This window comes from Aulonocara stuartgranti, assembly GCF_965226115.1.
Source record: "Aulonocara stuartgranti genome assembly, chromosome: 14".
Taxonomy (NCBI): Eukaryota; Metazoa; Chordata; class Actinopteri; order Cichliformes; family Cichlidae; genus Aulonocara; species Aulonocara stuartgranti.
This window is the reverse complement of record NC_138950.1, coordinates 27,305,400-27,323,212: the sequence shown is the minus strand read 5'-3', so window position 1 is coordinate 27,323,212 and position 17,813 is coordinate 27,305,400. Positions and strand designations below refer to the sequence as shown.

The 17,813-nt window shown below is 44.1% G+C and overlaps 1 protein-coding gene across 12 annotated transcripts in view; it reads right to left on the bottom strand.

Moving 5' to 3' along the window:
* Positions 1-1,857: 1,857 nt before the first annotated feature.
* Positions 1,858-17,813, bottom strand: part of mecom (MDS1 and EVI1 complex locus) — a 125,485-nt gene continuing 109,529 nt past the window's right edge. For 5 of the 12 annotated variants that reach the window (XM_082503155.1, XM_082503161.1, XM_082503159.1 and 2 more), the window contains 10 exons: positions 14,576-15,962; positions 14,304-14,394; positions 12,855-12,881; positions 9,528-9,694; positions 9,177-9,254; positions 7,569-7,738; positions 6,346-6,490; positions 4,318-4,563; positions 4,013-4,205; positions 1,858-3,843 (listed from right to left, as the gene is read on the bottom strand). In XM_082503155.1, the coding sequence (XP_082359281.1) occupies positions 3,709-3,843; positions 4,013-4,205; positions 4,318-4,563; positions 6,346-6,490; positions 7,569-7,738; positions 9,177-9,254; positions 9,528-9,694; positions 12,855-12,881; positions 14,304-14,394; positions 14,576-15,962 (2,639 nt within the window). In that variant the 3' untranslated portion in view covers positions 1,858-3,708. The remainder of the gene's footprint in view (positions 3,844-4,012; positions 4,206-4,317; positions 4,564-6,345; positions 6,491-7,568; positions 7,739-9,176; positions 9,255-9,527; positions 9,695-12,854; positions 12,882-14,303; positions 14,395-14,575; positions 15,963-17,813) is intronic. The other 7 variants (XM_082503160.1, XM_082503163.1, XM_082503165.1 and 4 more) reach the window with 3 other exon arrangements.

The window sequence follows — 17,813 nt, the reverse complement described above, 5'->3', positions numbered from 1 at the left end:
CCAGGGCCTTGCCAGCCACACACGGATACACACTGAGCCCTTTATGAGAAGGTGTGGGTTAATGACGGCAGCGGCTCGTCCCAGTGTGTTGATTAAGTGTGAGTGGACACATGGGTGACACTGGCATGTTCCAATCAACACTGATCAAACCAGTGCACACGCCAGTGCCAAACACACCCTTGTGTCACTCCGCTGCCCACGAACAATGGAACTATACACTGTGCTGTCCATTCATAATATTTTGGTGCTCTTTCCAGAGCCAGTGCCTTTGGACTTTTGTCTAGGGGAACTTTTTATGTAGGTGATGTAATTACATGGGCAATTTGAATAGCAGCGGGGGCAACACCTCTGAGGTTCTGGTGGCTTAATGCTGCAGCAAAGTTAGTTGCCAGATGCAGTCAAGGTGTAACTGTTGTTTAGCAGTTTCCTCTATTGCACCTGCAGACGTGTGCATCATTGCCTTTCTGAACTCATGCAAATTGATTGGAATTATCTCTGAACTTGATGCATATATATTTTTAATTCACTTAGTAAGTCTCTTAGTAACTAATTAGTAAGCCTCTTAAGACATTGCTTTTTTTTATGCGATATCTGCCATTTCAGCAGCATATATAACACCAGGGTGATGTGAAGGGGGCACACAAAAGCTGTTTTAAGAAAGGATACCAGTGACTATGAACAATGTAAAAGAAATGTTTTGTAAGTGTAAGCAGACAGAATTCAAATCCTGCTCTGAAGTTCCCCGTGAGCTCCAGAGAGCTTTATAGTTTTATTCAGGTCATTATTTTGGCTTTGAGGCCAACAACTTGACTGCTTTGGTTGACTTTCACTAACCTTATGGTGGTGGTTTTGGCAGAAGTGAGTAAAAAGCTGTAAATATTCATATTTTCTGACTCAGTCAGTTTTTCAGTTTCCAAATGATTCAAAGTTTCTTTTTTTTAAATTGGATCAGCAGATACAAATGTGTTCTGGTTGCTGACAAACTTCCGTTGTCAGATAAGCTTGAATGAGTCCCCAATAGTGCAGATGGCACAACCCATACTCAAGACCAATATCATGTCACTTCATTATGTTCCTAGCTTGCAAGATCACTACCGCTGACCTCATCAAAGCTGGACGACCCATACTGACCTCATCAATGCAGCGTGACCCACTATGACCTCGTCAAAGTTGGGCACCCCACAGAGCCCAGAGGGCTGACGATGGGCCTTAGAAAAACAACCCATCCATTAGGGTGCCAAGAGCACTGTAAATGTAGAGTGTCAGCGCCAGCCATCTTCACTGTCATGCCCAATTCTCCAACCCCCACTTGAGCTACTCGCTGGACAATGGGGCCACTAAACCTCCAACCCTCCCAGCCACAATGTCCGCCCACGTTGGCTGGCAGCAAGCAGTGACGGGGGCAGGGGGGTGCCGGATGGGGAGGCCTGCTGCAGGATGGGACTCTTATTGAGTGTTTGAGCGATGAGCCAGGTCATCACATCTACCCACCTCATCCATCATGCCCCACAAACGGACACAAATAGAGAGGACACATTCCTGCCTCCGCTCCCACTACCACATTCAAGCCCTCTCCAGCCTTTTCTCTGCATCTCCGTCACTTTGTGAGCCAAGGCCTCAAAAAAAAATAAAGAGGACCAGAGTTCAGACTCTCCCTCGCTCTTGGAGGCCATGGGAGCGCCAGAAGAAAGCGCCAGGTGGTGTTCTGACTCTTGTCTCTTAGTATAAATTTTGACGTGGGTCAAAATGATGGGCAGCCAGAAGGACTGTATGGAGCGAGGAGGCGCGAGGGAGATGGACGGACAAAGAGCGAGTAAAATTATTTTCTGGAGTAATAAAGAGAGAAACGAAAACATGTCAATCCACATTGTAGTCCTTTATTTCTTAGTTGTTCCTCCCACAGTATTGAATTGAAATGCATAACAGTTACATTGTAGAAAGCATTAAAACAAAGTACCTCAACTTGCTGATTACTTTTTAAAGTCGATTATAAACAAAAACAACGACAAAAAACAAATAAACAAACCAAAAAAAAAAAAAGAAAAATCTGGTCCCTCAAAACGGGAAAATAAATGAAATTAATCTGTTATTTATCATAAGTTTGGCACAAGGGATTAACATGAACCGAACATCACACAAGCTTGCAGACAACCGTAGAAAATGTCAGATACAGATCTTATCAGACCAATCATGCGCTTATGAAGAAATTATACCTGGCTTTTTTATTATTAATTCCTTATACTGTTTTTCTTTTTTTTCTTTTCTTTTTTTTTTTTTTTTTTTTTTTTACATTTGAATCAATAAATTGTCATAGAAAAAACCCCTAAGTAATATCTATTCATCAACTGATTTCATTAGTAGAATAAGGAGTGAATTGTATGTTTTAATACTATCCGGCCCTCAAATGTAATCTACAAACCCCATTGAACTGTGGGATTGGCCCGGCTGGGAATCTCCCCCTTGCCCGGGCTAAGAGCAGTGCTATTCAGTAAACAAACTACAGTTTGCCAAGAAATAAATACAATTCTCAAAATACAACAGCAAATAACAACAACAACACCAACAGAAACCAAAATGAAAAACAAAATCGTGATTGTCTAAAAATGAAAGACACACAAGCATGGAGTAGCTAACAACAAGCATTCGGGCTATTTAGTGGTATTGTTGGTGGACTAGGATGGATTCAAGGGCTTTGAAAAAGACTTATGTCCTCGACAGAACAACAGTTAACTTCAGCACTGGATACTTATTTCAGTAAATTAAACAAAACAAAACAAAGCAAAAAAATCGTCGTGTTTTCTTCTCTTCCACTAAACAGACAATCTATTTATATCCTTTCACAGACATCGCAGGTGGGCAGGATGGAGTGCAGTGGACAACAGTTGTCAGACACTTGTGTACAGTGCTATGATTGTGCAGACACACACAGCTATGAAAGATGCAGATGGGAGACTGGCCTGATTTTAGTTGAGCAATCGCTATCTTATGTTTGTACTTCAGTTCAGTGATATTAAAGCACCGCCAGTGCTATCCTTACATGGAACGATTTTCATCTGAACCGAGGTTGCTCGCCCGACCTTTTAATGTTTTATCATCATGTATTCATGGGAAACACCTGTTGATCTCTCCGGGGGTTCAAAGGGAATTCTCGTTCTGGTTCTTATGCTTTACACACTGTGAAACATGCTAGGCTGAAACCAGCTGTCTTAGACGCCACCAGCGTTACTCTCGGTGTAAAATGTTCTTCTTGCTTTGTATGTGCCGGCCAGAAAATTCAGTCGAGTGACGACAAATCAGCATATCCACTTCCCACAACTTTCAGCTGCCTTTGCTGTGCAAAACATAGAAATTCAGAAGAATAAATACGGCTATTATTACTTTAGCATTATTATTTTCACCACATCCTGGTTGGTGTCAATGTAACAAATCAATTTTAGGGTCTCAGAGGGACATTTTTGCTCTCTATCTGCTGGAGGAATATTTTTTTGGGGGGGGGGCTTGGGTTGGGATGGATTTTGCATGGGCAGTTGCCGTGTTTTGGGGGTAAGGCGCCTCACTCAGCAGTCGGGTGGGCTGTGGTTCCTGCTCAGCAGTCACTCTGTGGACAATCAGGGATTCCTGCAAAATAGCCCCTGCAGTGGACTGCCAGTGCCATAGGTGGATCAGGGTCGGGTTGAGAGCTGAAAAGGTAGGTGCAAAGAGGTGTCATCATACATGGCTGAGGGATTGGATGGCACTGGATTCAGCGGCAGCCCGTGCCAGACTGTGCCACATGGTGGCTGGGGTGTGGGTAGCTGGGTGAAGAGTGTCCTTTTCAGCCAGGGACAGCATCATGGCATAAGCCTGAAGGAGTAAGGGGTGGATTACAATTTACTATATTATTTACATAAAAAACATTAAGTACACTGCAGATAATCGTGTATATGGATTGTCTGTATCTAAGCGTACGCGCGCGCGCGTGTGTGTGTGTGTGTGTGTGTGTGTGTGTGTGCGCGCGCGCATCTTTATCTACCTGAGACTTTGATTTCCTAAAGAGCGGCTGTTTGACTGCCTCAGTCAGAGATGGGGAACCAAATGAGCCGTCCTCCTCATCCCCATCCCCATCTCCGTCACTCAGTTCGCTCTCGTCCAGCTTGCGCATTTCAGTAAAGCGATGGATGTGATCCAAGGCTGAGTAGCTGCTCTGCTCCTCCTCGTCTTTATACCTGAAAGTCATGGCAAACATCAGTTAAAAGCTGCCAGGATACTTTTGACTTCAAAGCATCGTATTTAAAGTGATGCATTTTGTTTTGGAGCTGCAACCTTGTGTCAAATTACCTCCTTGGAGAAGTTTTACAGCTGAGATTCAAGTCATTTGGCTCACTCAAGTCCATTTCGTCTTGTATGATGGGATCATCGAGGTCGCTTTGGAGCACCTTGCTTTCTGATTTTTCAGGGGTGTTGCTAGGCTCCTCCCCTTCTTCTTCATCCGCACCTAACTCTTCCGCTTCCTCATCTTCCAGGTCATGTGACCTATGGCTGGCCATCAGTGGCTTTTCTTCTTCAAATGGACCGCCATTTAGCCTGCAGATCAGGAACATTAGTTCATGAGGCTTGTTCAACGCAGTAGGCATTTAAGGTTGAAGAAATGAAACATCCACCCTGTTGGCTGAATTATGTTATTCATATACTCATTCTGTTTTTGAGAAAATATGCAGTGTGATTAAGGAATTCTTCCAGTGTTTGTAGATGAACTGATGTGAGGCAGAACAGGGCAGCTGGAATTGAGCAGAGCCGGAATCCCATTTGTCATCAAGGCTTTGAGGCCCCTTTGGGCACAGCAGCACTGGGTTGATCATTGCAGCACTTAAATGGAGTGCTCTGCCTCTCTCCTTGTTTATTTTCCCTACTATCTCGTATTCATCTAATAGGCAAAATATTTAGCTGACAGCCCCATTTGGTGGGAGAGTTATGAGAGCGCTGCCAACCAGCCCATTCCTCTATCCCTGTGGAGAGGGAAAAGGCCAGCTATCCAAACTGCCTGAGTCTTAATCTGTCCCTCTGTTTCAGTGCCACAGGAAACCGCCATTTGGTAAATCATCTGGAACCACATTAAGACTGATTCACTAATTACACTCTGGGACATCTTTCGTCAGCTCCCAAATATGCCATTTCTTGCACAAAGGATTCAGAGAAGGGGACTGAAAATTGAACGGGGGAGAAGGAGATTCATAGGAAACACAACACATCAAGCACAACACCACATAATTATAGAATGCTTATAAACAGCATAGCCGCACTGGATTTAAAAGGGATACGTTTGAGAGGGGGAGAGAGGTAATTACACCGTATTCGATTTTAGCACAAAAAGGATTTGCGTCGTTTTGTCTCAGATTTCAGGAACTGATAATGTTGTACCGTCAGCAGTGTTCTCGTCAGAGTGGAGAGTTCAGGTGGTATTCAGGGCTGCAAGGAAGAACTAGCTCCAAAAGAGGGAGTGAGAACTCTGTGATTAAGAAAACAGATTCGCTAATTACGCTTTCAAACGTGGTAATTTGCTGGGGATAAAGTATCTATCAGAAGCAGTCAGCAGTGCAGCACTTTAAAAGGAAACACAAGCCGACCCTTTGACCCCACCCCCTCTACCCTCTTCCTGTAGGCAGACATGTTGGTTCCAGATGTGGTCCTCTAACTGCTGCACTACCCCTCCTGCCTCCCGTCCCTCTGACACTCTACCGCTCGGCCCTGCTCTCACAGGCCTTCTGCTCAATCACGAGCTAGTCTGCGAGATCTCTATCGGGCCTCCAGTGATCAAACCAACATGGGGCGCGTGAAAACAAACTCAGGGACCAGAGTAGACCTCGCAACTGTTATCCGATCTGATCACAGCTACAAGAATTTGTTTGCATAAAGCCCAGATGAAGTTGCATGTATATTGATATCTTTTCCTACATGTGGTCAAGAGGCAATTGATTTAAAGAGCTTGCTCACTTTTCCAAATCTTAAATGTCATCGCAGATAAGAGTTCTTTACTCCAGACCCCCCAAAATGATGCGATTGTTATTAACAAAGCCTGGCTGGAAGGTATGAAATTGGACGTCTAAAAATGGTGGATAGTGGTCGACACATTATTGTATATATATTTTGTGTGTGTGTGTAAATCCCACACAGTTAATACATATTCAATCTAATGTAGATTTACCAGTATCTTTTCAAAAGATCACCCTTCATCTGTTTTTTCCCTATCTTTTAATTATTTATTTTTGAATCAGCTCGGGCCCTCCAGGCCAAGAAACAACCATCTCCTTGTAGAAGTAGAAATAGGAGGAAAGACGGGCACGTATCACCACATAAAGCTGCTCTCACCCTTCCTCTGAGGGGTCCGGTGATGTCTGGTTCTGGCTTGTGTTGCTGATAAAATTTCTTATTTCGTTGAAATAAGAGTCCTCTTTGTCATCCAGTATGGCGCTGCTGCTGTCCAGTTCAGACTGTGGGGACGACATTGCAGTTCCTATAGAAGGAAAATACATTCCAGTCATCATGTGTTTGAACTTGATGCCCCCAAACTGTTTTAAGGATGAAAGTATGCCGTAAAAGACATGTTTTGTTTGTCAGTCTGTCAGTGTGACATCTGTATCTGTATCTACATTACATCACTGAGGAAAATATGAATCGTGCTTTAGAAGGATGGGGGTTTGATCCCTGGCTGTATCCATGGGCAAGTTACTGAACCCCAAGTCGCACTTTGTATAGAAAAAGAAAGTGCTTGTATGAATGGATATGGATTCTTCACTCTATTTGTCATTTTTTGAGACCTTAAGACAGTTTAAAATAAATTTATGTGACATCTGAGTATACTTGGCCCCACTGAATGCTAGTAATGATACAAAAGCCGAAAGCTTAAGACGCTATGGTTTTATTATATAAACTGTGGAGAAAGAATTTTTCTACAAAGTATTATTAGTCCATAGTGTTTGTGTTTTGTGTTGAGTGGGGGGAATATATTATTTAATGCCGAAAAAAGGAAAGCTTGACAGATAATTGATTTGCATTTGATGGATTGCTCATTGTGTCTGATTAAGTGGCGACCTCCTCTTAGGCCCGCTGCCGTCGGCTCCTGGCCAGGTGTCACTGCTCGTTCTGCTGATTCAGAGTCAGAGTGATGCAACCTCTCAACCCATAAGCTGTGAGCTGTGCTGCTGATGAAAGCAGCTCATTCAAAAATATTTTGTGCTGTTGTTGCAGAGGTCGATGACAGATTTATATAATTAAATTTCTCAGCCTCTGAGATTCTCTCGATCAGGAGTATATTTTGTTTTATGCTATGCAGTGGAATGATTGATGAATCTAAGGAGTCAGCAAATGCTGCTCTCATTTTCTCTGATAATACGGAAAGAAAAAAAAAGAAAAAGTAGCTTGATTATTGTATCTTATTACAATATATATATCTATATATATATCTATATATATATATATATATATATATATATCTATATATATATATATATATATATATATATATATATATATATATATATATATATATATATATATATATATGTCCACGGTCTACAAAACTTGCTACACACCTGACAGATTGCCGTTCTCGTGCTTTTTGAGGTGGCGATCCAGGTTTGTCTGCTGACCGAAGCAGCGGTCGCACAGGTGGCACTTAAACGGCTTCTCCTTGTTGTGGATGTTGCGAATGTGACGCTGTAGGTTGGAGGAGATGCTGAAGGAGCGGTCACAGTACTTACACCTGCAGAAAGAAAGTAAATGCCTTTCGTTTAGCTCAGTAATTAAATGAAGAAAACATCAAAACGCACATGCCGCTGGTCATAAATACAACTGTACTGCATAATGAATCAGGAACCTGCGGTTTGTTATGTGGGGAAACATAATGGGATACATAATGTAGGACACCACACACACACACACACACACACACACACACACACACACACACACACACACACACACATGCTCATACAGACAGTCCCAGCAGTCCCACAGTCCCAGACATGATGGAGGAGCTTGTTTAAGGTGAAACAGCTCTGCCTCTTATCTCCAGCCAGCGCAATAAAATTGCATTCTTCTCTCACAAAATAAGCACGCAACAGATTTGGTTTGAGCCCTGCAAAAATTAGGAGCTCCTGCCAAGTTTCTTCATGCAAAATTATACGAGAAGATTACATCTTTTCTTCTTGTGGAATTAGCTCGCTCGATTGGCTGTCCCTCAGGAACCCTCCCCCCCGGTTATCTCCACAAAAAATTACAATAAAAGGCGGTGATCTTTAATGGCATGCCAGCATGTAGAGTGCAGGCTATCAGGCTGGGGCAGTAGAGGCCTGCATCTGTCTTTCTCTCTCCCCTGTGGTCAGCAGGCCCCTTCCGAACTTTGGGCCAAAATTCCTCTACCTTAGTAACTACAAAGCCAAGCACCGAGGCATCCAAATGTAGTAAGTCTTCAGAATTAATTTTTGCATGGGTACTGGACCACTGTTGTATTGTAACTAGTACTTCAGATGCACCTGGAAAAATCTGCTGGGCTGATAGGAGCAGAAAGGGGAGCCTTTAAACAAAGCTTCCAAAATGGAAAAAAAATAATCACTAAGAGCTAAAATTACTATTTTTTTAACCACGATTTCTGGAATAAGATGGGAATAACTGTTTAGATGGGATGTAAGCCTCTATTTGGAGTAGCCAAAGTTGTTGTAGATCACTCTGTGACCACAGCTGCCGGGTGTGGACATCTGCCTGTGCTCCTCAACAACCCAAATCCCCCCAAACCTCCCCTTTCACCCAGGCGATGGACGCCATTTTTCATCAGGCAAATTGTTTAGCAGTAGTATAATTATTCCAGGCCTTTAATGGCATAAGAAAACACACATAAACTCTGTTCTAACTGTAGACAAGAAATCCCTGGGAAAACATCCACATGCTGTTAACAAACGAGTTGTGCTGTCTGTATGTGTGGCTCAGAGTACACTGTGTGAAAGTGTGTGCCCTGCTTTCACTCATATGTGTGAGGGGAGAAAAGCAGCTCTTTTTCATGGGGTGTTAATCGGCTATGGTGCAAATCGGATTTTTGACTGGACAATTATGTGCCTGCAGACTTTTAGAGCTAAGTAAGGATAGGTTGAGGGATACAATCGCAAAGTAAAAAAACACGAGGAGCCCGTAAAAAATGCTCTTACCTATACGGTTGCTCTCCTGTGTGAGTCCTCAGGTGGCGTGTCAGGTTGGCAGAGCGAGGGAATATTTTTCCACAGTATCTATAAAGGAGTACATAACATTTTGCAATTTTTAAGTGCTTCCAAAAAAAGAACAGGAATTCTTACTGCAATGTGTTCTCACTAAAACACAACCATATAAAAACAAAAAACTACCCACAAAACGCACACCAGTCTCAGACAAGATTTACAAGAAAATATTCTGAGAAAGGAAAAAGAAAGAAAAACTGCAGAGACTACTAAAAACTATTAAAAAAATAATTTATGACTGACTTAAAAGTGAAAAATACAAGCCAAACTAGGGGCTTTAGTTACCTGCATGTGTAGCGCTCCTTTCCCTTGCGCAGTAGCGTGTCGGGAAGCGCCGAGGGCGGAGCTCTGAAGTCAAACATGGAGGGAACCGAGCGCAGCAGGTCACCAGGCTCTGGCTTCAAGGAGCCAAACGTTTCCAGCTTCTCTGCCATGTTCTCGATTGCAGTCATCTGAAGAGATAGGAAAAAGGAAGGACAGAGTGAGGGGCCATGTCAGCTAAGAAGAAATGAAATCTGACTTTTCATAAACAAGATTTTGAGACAACACATTCAGCGTGTTTTGGTTTCTGATTGCCAGATGCAATAAAAATGCAAAAACTGACAATACCTAAGAAGCACAGAAATCCCACATTCTTTACATTAAGCACATAAGCCAAAGAGTTATGGATTTTTCTTAATAGAGAACCTACTTTCTATATAGATTCGCTCACATCGTTTGAGTAATGAGTCTTGTTTACAGGCAAAAAACAGTTGAAAAGTCAAACAAGTGCCGAAGGAGAATTCTCATTATGACGCTCATGAATAATTCATACATCACAAGGTCAAATTCCTGTATGTGCATGACAAGAACACTGGAAACTGATTCATAACTTTGCCGAAAAATGAAAACCAGTTCGCTTCCATTCATGGTTAGTGGCGAGCAGGTGTGCAGCTGTGAATGTTAAATTAAGCCATTGCTTGTTCTGTTCCAAACATGCATGTACAGTAGGCAGATAAACACACACGCACACGCACATAGGAGGACTGCAGCCAATCTGCTAATGAAGCTGAACCTTTACTTTCATCGGATATTCTCCGGGGAGATATCCGTGTGTGTATGTGCGCTCATGTATGTATATGAATGAGAAACTATGAGCTGCATGGTGGTCGTAGTTGATTAACTACCTTCAGTGTGTGTAAAAAACGGAAAATATATTTGTGTGAGAGAGTGAGGAATGTTCCTGTAATGTATTTGTGTGTGTGCAAAATGTGTGTGCTTACAGGCATGTCCGTTGCATGTGATTGCACATGCTTAGTGTGTATCTGTCTGTGTGTGCGTGTTTGTGTGTGTGTGTGGCAGAGGAGTGATTCATGTCCACTGCCGGGCTGTAAACCATTCTGTGCACAATGCGGGCAGACAGCACATTCGTCAATATGAAAGATGTTGACATTACTGATCAAGGGCCAGACACGGGTAATAATGATATCGCTGTGCTGAGAGGGGCGGGATGGGGGAGGAGCGGGGGGCTGGAGGGGGAGTGAAGGGAGAACTAGAGGGAGGAGGAGAGGGAGGGGCAGGGGTCTCAGTAGGCCGCAGGGCTTGACAGGCCATCTCACACGCACACGCACACGCGCACACCCTTACAAAGTTTTCTTTTTTTTAGCAGACTCACACATTTGCATTATTTTGCCTGTATTGAATTTTCAGCCTGTTTCTCTTTCTTATTTCAATAAGGCAACAAATCAATGGTGATTCGGGTCCTCCACCAGAGCCCTGCTCCGACTTTGACATTCCATCTCCTGCTTTCACCCCCTGTCACTCTCAGGCTTCACGCCAAGATCGAGGAGACTGAGGGAAAAGAAACAGAGCACGAGAATTGGAGAAGAAGCATGATGAAGGACTAGATGATAGAGGAGGGGGGGTGGGGAGGGGGAATGGAAGAAAGAGAGACAAAGAGGGAGGAAAAAAAGCGTGCAAACAAGAAAGTAAGAAAAGGCAAAACAGAGTCCGGAGAGAGAAGGACTGATGGCTGATGGATGGCGGTGGAGTCGGGTGTTGGGTGTGGCTGATTAGGAGTGACGGCCGAGTGTAAAGTTCCTGCCGCAGCCGTCGGCGTTCCCACTGAGGGAGGATGTGGAGTGTCAGGTCTGTTTGATTATGAATATGCCAGTGCTACACGCCATGAATCAAAGGCAAAAGAGAGACCAAGTGGGAGAGAAGAGAGAAAGAGAAGGCGAGGAAGTGAGAAAAGAAGGGGGGGACGGGCTGAAAGATAGGCAAGAGGGAGGTGAAATGCTTTCATATTTCTTTTGAATGTATTTCATTGGGCTCTTTTCAGAAACTGGAATGAATGCTCAGTTTGTCTGCACTGCTCAATGAGAAGCCATAACTCCTGGGAACATTAGGGCCCCTAAAGCTGTCGGCAGTATCGAACCTGTTCGATAAGACATTTTTAGAGCTGAAAGCTACTCCATCTTGGCTCCATCTACTGGGGAATTCTGATCCCACCTCAGTCTACTCATGCGGCTGCTCTCTGTTAAGACTCGTCTCTTTTTATATGAAAAAATATACATGGCGGGGTATATTTTCTTTGCATACTGACTACTTGACATGATAAAAAAAAAAACTCATCACAACTGTTCTTTAAATCCGTTGCTGCAATTTAAAAAAATTTTCACTAAATGCTCCAAAAAGGAGATTTTCCTTGCCAAATAACTTGTGTGCGGGGACACGGCAAATGACTCACACGTCCAGTCCAATAGACAAGTGACCATCAGTCAGCTCCATGTTACACTTCAAACACTGAAATGATTTTATGGATGTCGAGTCAGGCTCACTTGGAAATATTGCGTGCGAAATGTTCGACATTTTGATCTACCCGCATGTACATTCAACCACACACACACACATACAGACACACACCCCTACTAAAACCCCCCTATCCCTCCCTCTGGGCAGTGTGTATGCATCTGTAAACTTGCTTGTTTCTGTAGCACCACTCTGGGACCAGCAGTTGATTGGCTATCTTCAGATGTCAGTGATGCTGTTAGGGCCCTAATTAGCGAGATGCATTCTCATTTGTTGATCTTTATCGGGAACCAGATGTTTAGAGGGAGGAACTAACCTCCCGCTCCCCCCGCCAGTGTCCCAAAGAGACTGTTACCCTCTTGGTGATGTAAAGCAGCACCCCTAAAGACCACTCACCACCCCACGTTCCACTCATCCCCCCTCCCCCCATGCCCATTTGCAAGAGGTCTGCTTCATTCTCCAAATAAGCAAACATATATTCAGGGCTGGTGCATGGAAAGGGTGTAGCTCAGTTGGAAATCCCCACTGAAACACTTTCATGTTAGAAGTAAAGATACATCAAGATCGAAAGATGTAAACAAATCAAAAAGGCTTGGATACACATACCATAGTATGTTAAACATTATAAACACTGATATGAAATTTCTTTTTATTGTCTCTGAGCAGTCGAGTCAGTGTGTGAGTGTGACAGGCCAAAGCCATGCGAATGCTGGGTGATGTCAGTTGGAAACTGTTTCGCAGCTCGTGCATTAATTGTGGGATAGGGTTTGTTTGCTTGACGTACGGACACATGGCAAAACTGTATCTTTGAGAGGAACTTACCCAAGTTCTCTGATCTGGCAAATGAAACTGAGGGGCGGAAGAGAAGGAAAAGAGAAAGCAGTCAGAACCAGAAAGTGGCGCATGAATCAACAGCTTTTGATTGGACACACATGGGTACAGAAGGGATGATGGGCCTTGGTGCAATTAACTTTGAATGAGCAATGAGCTGCCTATCTACGGAGTTATGGCGCTGGAATTATATGAGGCTCTTATAGTTTCCAACACTTCCTGGTGTTCAATAAGCTCATTATAGAAGGCTACAAATTCAATTCCAGTATGTAATCTAAGCCAGTATTGGCTAGCAGTAAAATTTCCTGCCAGGAAATAAAAAGCTGAATCACTAAAGGTTGAAAGAACTTCCAGCCCCCTCAGCTTTGCAAGCTCTCTTTTAATATATTGCTCAAGAGTGACTCAGGTGACTGAAAACAAACCTCCTCAAAAGTACGTGGAACAGCCCATCGCCTGGTCTGGCTGAGACCTACCCTGGTCTGGTATTTGCGGGAATGATTTGTGTGTCCAGACATCATAAAGTCATAAAGATGGCCTAAGCACTCAGTTAGTGTTTCTACTGATAGGACACCTCATTAAGGCATGTGGGACGGCCATGTGGCTGCTGCAGGCTGGACCCATGCAGCAGTCTGGACAGGGGACATAAATCAGACAAATGAAACAGCCTGTAAAAACCAGGCCTGAAACAGCCAGAAAAGAGAGAAAAAAAATCATGTGCCTGAGAAAGTGGTGTTTTCACTTTCCAGCAGACCGTTCTCACCCGCGGGGGAAGATTGAACAAATGAACGTCAATGCAACATGTCATCGACATGCATACACACAGACCCGTGTGCACGCATGGACACATACCCGTTAAATGGAGCCTCACGCTGGAAATACTGGCACAGAAAACCCAGGGGCAGAAACCGTTGCTTTAAGAGCATATCATTTTTTTTATATTGTAATCAAAGACATATTATAGGAAGATGTGTCACAAAGTGGCCTTTCTTTCCGAAACACATCTGTTTCGGGGAGCCAGCAGCGGGCTTAACAGGCAGTAGCTTGGGTAAAACTAGAGTCACATGCTAATCCTCATTAATCCAGTCTGGTCAGTCTGTGATAACCATTAAGGATAAAAGCTCTTTGTAGAAAGAATCATAATATGCACTGGTTGGTTAAATTACATGTTGCTGTCACTGCTGTGTACATAGGAGGCCAAGAGTGGACTTGTAAGCTTGAATTGTGCCATTGTTTGATGGCAAGACCCATGACAGCTGTGATGAAACTCGTACCCTTATAAATTAGGGCAGTATAGGCATCTAAATCATCAACTTAAATAACTAAAAGAGTAAAGAGCTGCTGAACTCGTAAGAATGCAATATTTAATCCTTTATGTTGTACCCGGTATGCATCCTTTCCCAAATTTCCCCAATTCCTATGAAAGCCATAGTTTAAACCTACCTGTGGATGGAAAAGGAAGCCCGGAGCGGGTCGCATGTACTTGTCTTTCAGAGTCTCAAACGGATCGCTCATTCTCCTCTTCTCAACCCTGCTAATAGTAGATTTCTATTAGCTCTTAGTGGTTATCAGTGAGATTATATTCAGTTTTACAAAATAACTGACAAACTTTGCAAATCTGTATGCACATTTGCAGCATATAGAAGTAATTACATTTTTTAAATACTGTTATTTAACCAAATAAAGGCTTAGAGAGTTACTGGTAATAACAATACCTATAGATGGGGTCCATGAAGAAAGGGGTGGGCCTAGCATGTTGTAAGGAAGTGTCTGCTTTTGGGATCTCCACCACTCCTTTCTCCTCTTCGTAATTTGGATTCTTTTTCGTCTCCTCCTCTCTTGGATTACGCCCACGGCCCCTGGCCCCAAGGCTCAAATCTAGTGGCTGATCCTGACCCATAGATTGGGCCATTTCTGGTTTGGAAGATGCAAAGGATGCTAACTTTTCCTCCTTTCGCTTGGTGGTGAGGTCAAATGGGGACTCGGATGAAGACTTCCCTTGGGCCTTCTTGCAGTCATCTGCAGGTGATTGTGGCTCCCCCTTCAGGCCTGCAGTTCTGAGGTCTCTGTCTGGGAAGGGGTAAACCGGAGGGGAGAACGCTGGGAAGAAAGGCAGTGGAAACATAGAAGGATAGGGAAGAGACCCAACCTTCTTGTCCTGTAGGCCAGCTAGCCCAGTGGAGCCAAAATACTTCTCGGCAATTGAGGCAATGGCCTTAATAGAGTCATTCACAGCTCCTGTTACAGCTGTGTGTTCGTCCAGCGGGGACGGGATGAGGGAAGGGCCTGGAAAGTCTTTAGCAGCGCTGCTGCCCATCAGGCCGGGGCTTTGAGGGCCTCCTTCACTGGCCTTCCTCTTTGGACCTTTTCCGTTTTCTCGAGCAGCCCCCCTCTCCCTCTCACTGTCCATGTCGCTTTCGAGCTCGGAGCCTGACGTGCTCTCTAGATCACTTCCACTGGGTGTGCTGACATCATCCAGGTCGCTGCTTTCAGACTGGTCACTCTGCTTGTTCTTTTGCTTGGTATAGGATGAGCCCTGGCTGTCTGACACTGGCATTTGACTTCCAGGTGAACCGCCGTCTTTGCGGAGAGCTTTGAGAAGTTCTTGAGACTCCTGAGCACCAGGGCTTGGAGGCAGCAAAGGACTCTTGCTCAGCTCTACTCCAGGTCCAGCAACAGGTGCGTGGGATGGCTGTCTGACAGGAGAAGTTGTGGCAGGAATGAGTGGCGGCCGGTGATAAAGTCCAGAGGGGAACAGGCCAGGGAAGCTGAAAGGAAATGCTGGGGCAGCAGGGAACGTAAGTCCGCTGTGATGTCGGCTAGCCCCAAAATAATCAGCAAGTCCTGCACTGCTGTGACCCATTGCAAGAGCTGATTTGTCCAAGCCGGGGGCCCCAGGGAGTGGCATACCCTGGGCAAACAGCCCTCCTGCTGTGAAGTGGTTCTTCCCTTCACAGAAGCGCCGGTGCTTGTTGAGGGAAGAGGTGGTGCTGAACATTTGCCCACAGTCCTTACATTTGATCTGTGTGCGGCAGTCAGCGTGCATGCGTTTGTGGCGGCAAAGGTTAGAGAACTGGGTGTAGGACTTGTGGCAGACTTCACCTGTAGGGAAACAGAGACAAGCATAGATTGCATCAGCCTCTGACATGAACTGAACCCCCACCCCTCCACCCCTCCCAACTCCTCATGCACATACACACCAAAATTACATAATTTAATATGACATTTCTATGCTTCAGGCCGGCTGAAGCAAAGGCAGAGGAAATGCAGCATGAGTGATACACTTGTGTTCCCATCAATACTCTGACAATGTTCCAGCAGAACAGAAAAGAAGAGGTGTGTCCAGATCCTGGAATTGTCAGAGAATCTATTTGGTTGATGGTGTGAGTCACTCGCTGCCACTCATCAGCTGCACATCAAACCAAATTCCCAGGCATCTCCAGCCCCATTGTCCTTCCAGGGACGCTCCCAGGGAGTCCATAAACAATCACACAGAGACACACATGTGTACATGCAGTCACATTCACAAAATATCCACACACACCGCAACGAAATTGTAATCACACACACAGACACACACAGGCATAAAGCTACACACACACACAAACGCACACACATTCTCAGCCTCATTCAGTACAATGGCTCTATTTTAAGTTTGAGAAGGAAGTGGAGTTGAATGAATCCTATCCTGCAGTCCGGTTCCCAGGGACAGGTCTCACGTCCTCTGCTGCTTCCCCCCCACCCCCCCACCCCCCCTCTCTCTGGGCCTCTCTAGTCACCCCCTCAGCCCCCTCACCTTGTCCCCATAGTTGGCTCTGTCATCCTGCGCTTACTGACCTTCCCACAGTCAACAGCCACACTCTCTATGCCTGCCTGTCAGTCAGTCTGTCTCCGGAGACGTACAATGACAACACCCAACAAAAAATCCACCATCTGATGGTATCTGTTGGTCAGTATTAATCTGTCAGCTATTTCTATTGTAAATGGATGATTTAATAGTGGGAATAGTAACCCATCATATGCTATTTTGGTTGTGCTTTTCAGTTTTGTGTCTCTGAACTTCTGTCATGCAGAAGATGTCCCTCTTTGTCACACCCCTCCCACACTATGGATTTTGTGGATTGCAGCTTGTGTTCACCCTACACTTTTAGGAAAGCAGTAAGAAGGATTTCTGGATGATTGATTTAGCTCATATTGTTATTAGATCTTCTAAACGAGGATAAGGAAGTGGTTAGGCTCACACTGTGGTTTCACTTCTGCATACTTTGGATGCTTTCCAGCCTCAAGGTGCACAAGAGGCAATTCAAGGAGATGGAGAGGGAGAACAGGAAAAAAAAGCATTTTGGAAGCACATTTGAATAAACATCCCAGAGGAACTCCAAATGGGAAAGTTCAAGCCAGGAGTGAATGTAATCCTATATTTTAAAAAAGAAAAAAAAAAGGTGAATTTTCAGGAACCAGAAAAATAAATTAAAATAAGGGTATTTGTGGCTAAGCTTTTTTGGACACAGCCAGGCTAATGAAGAAGAAGAAGAAGAAGAAGCAGCAGCAGAGGAAGGAGAAGGAGAAGAAAAAAAATTCCCTGAGCCCAGACCTTTCAGTCAATTTAACCAATGAAGCTGACGTCTAGCACTGTGACATGAAACAGCAGTTTCTCAGTTTCTCTAAGCGTTACCTAATCATCACCATGGGTGTGTTAGGCCATTTTAAACTGTTTAAAAGAACACTAAAGAATTTGTATTTTAAATTTGCTTGAAATTTTAAATTTTAGCCAAAAAAAGAAGGAACAAGAGCTATTAATGATCTCTCCTTGTGACTATATTTTTTTAAATACAAGTACGCCCACATAGCCTGAGCAGACTGGAAGAAAAAAGCCCTTTGACTCAGTTTAGTTCTTGTGACATTTACATCCTGAGAACATACGCATCACACTCACACTGTGGGGCAGGATTC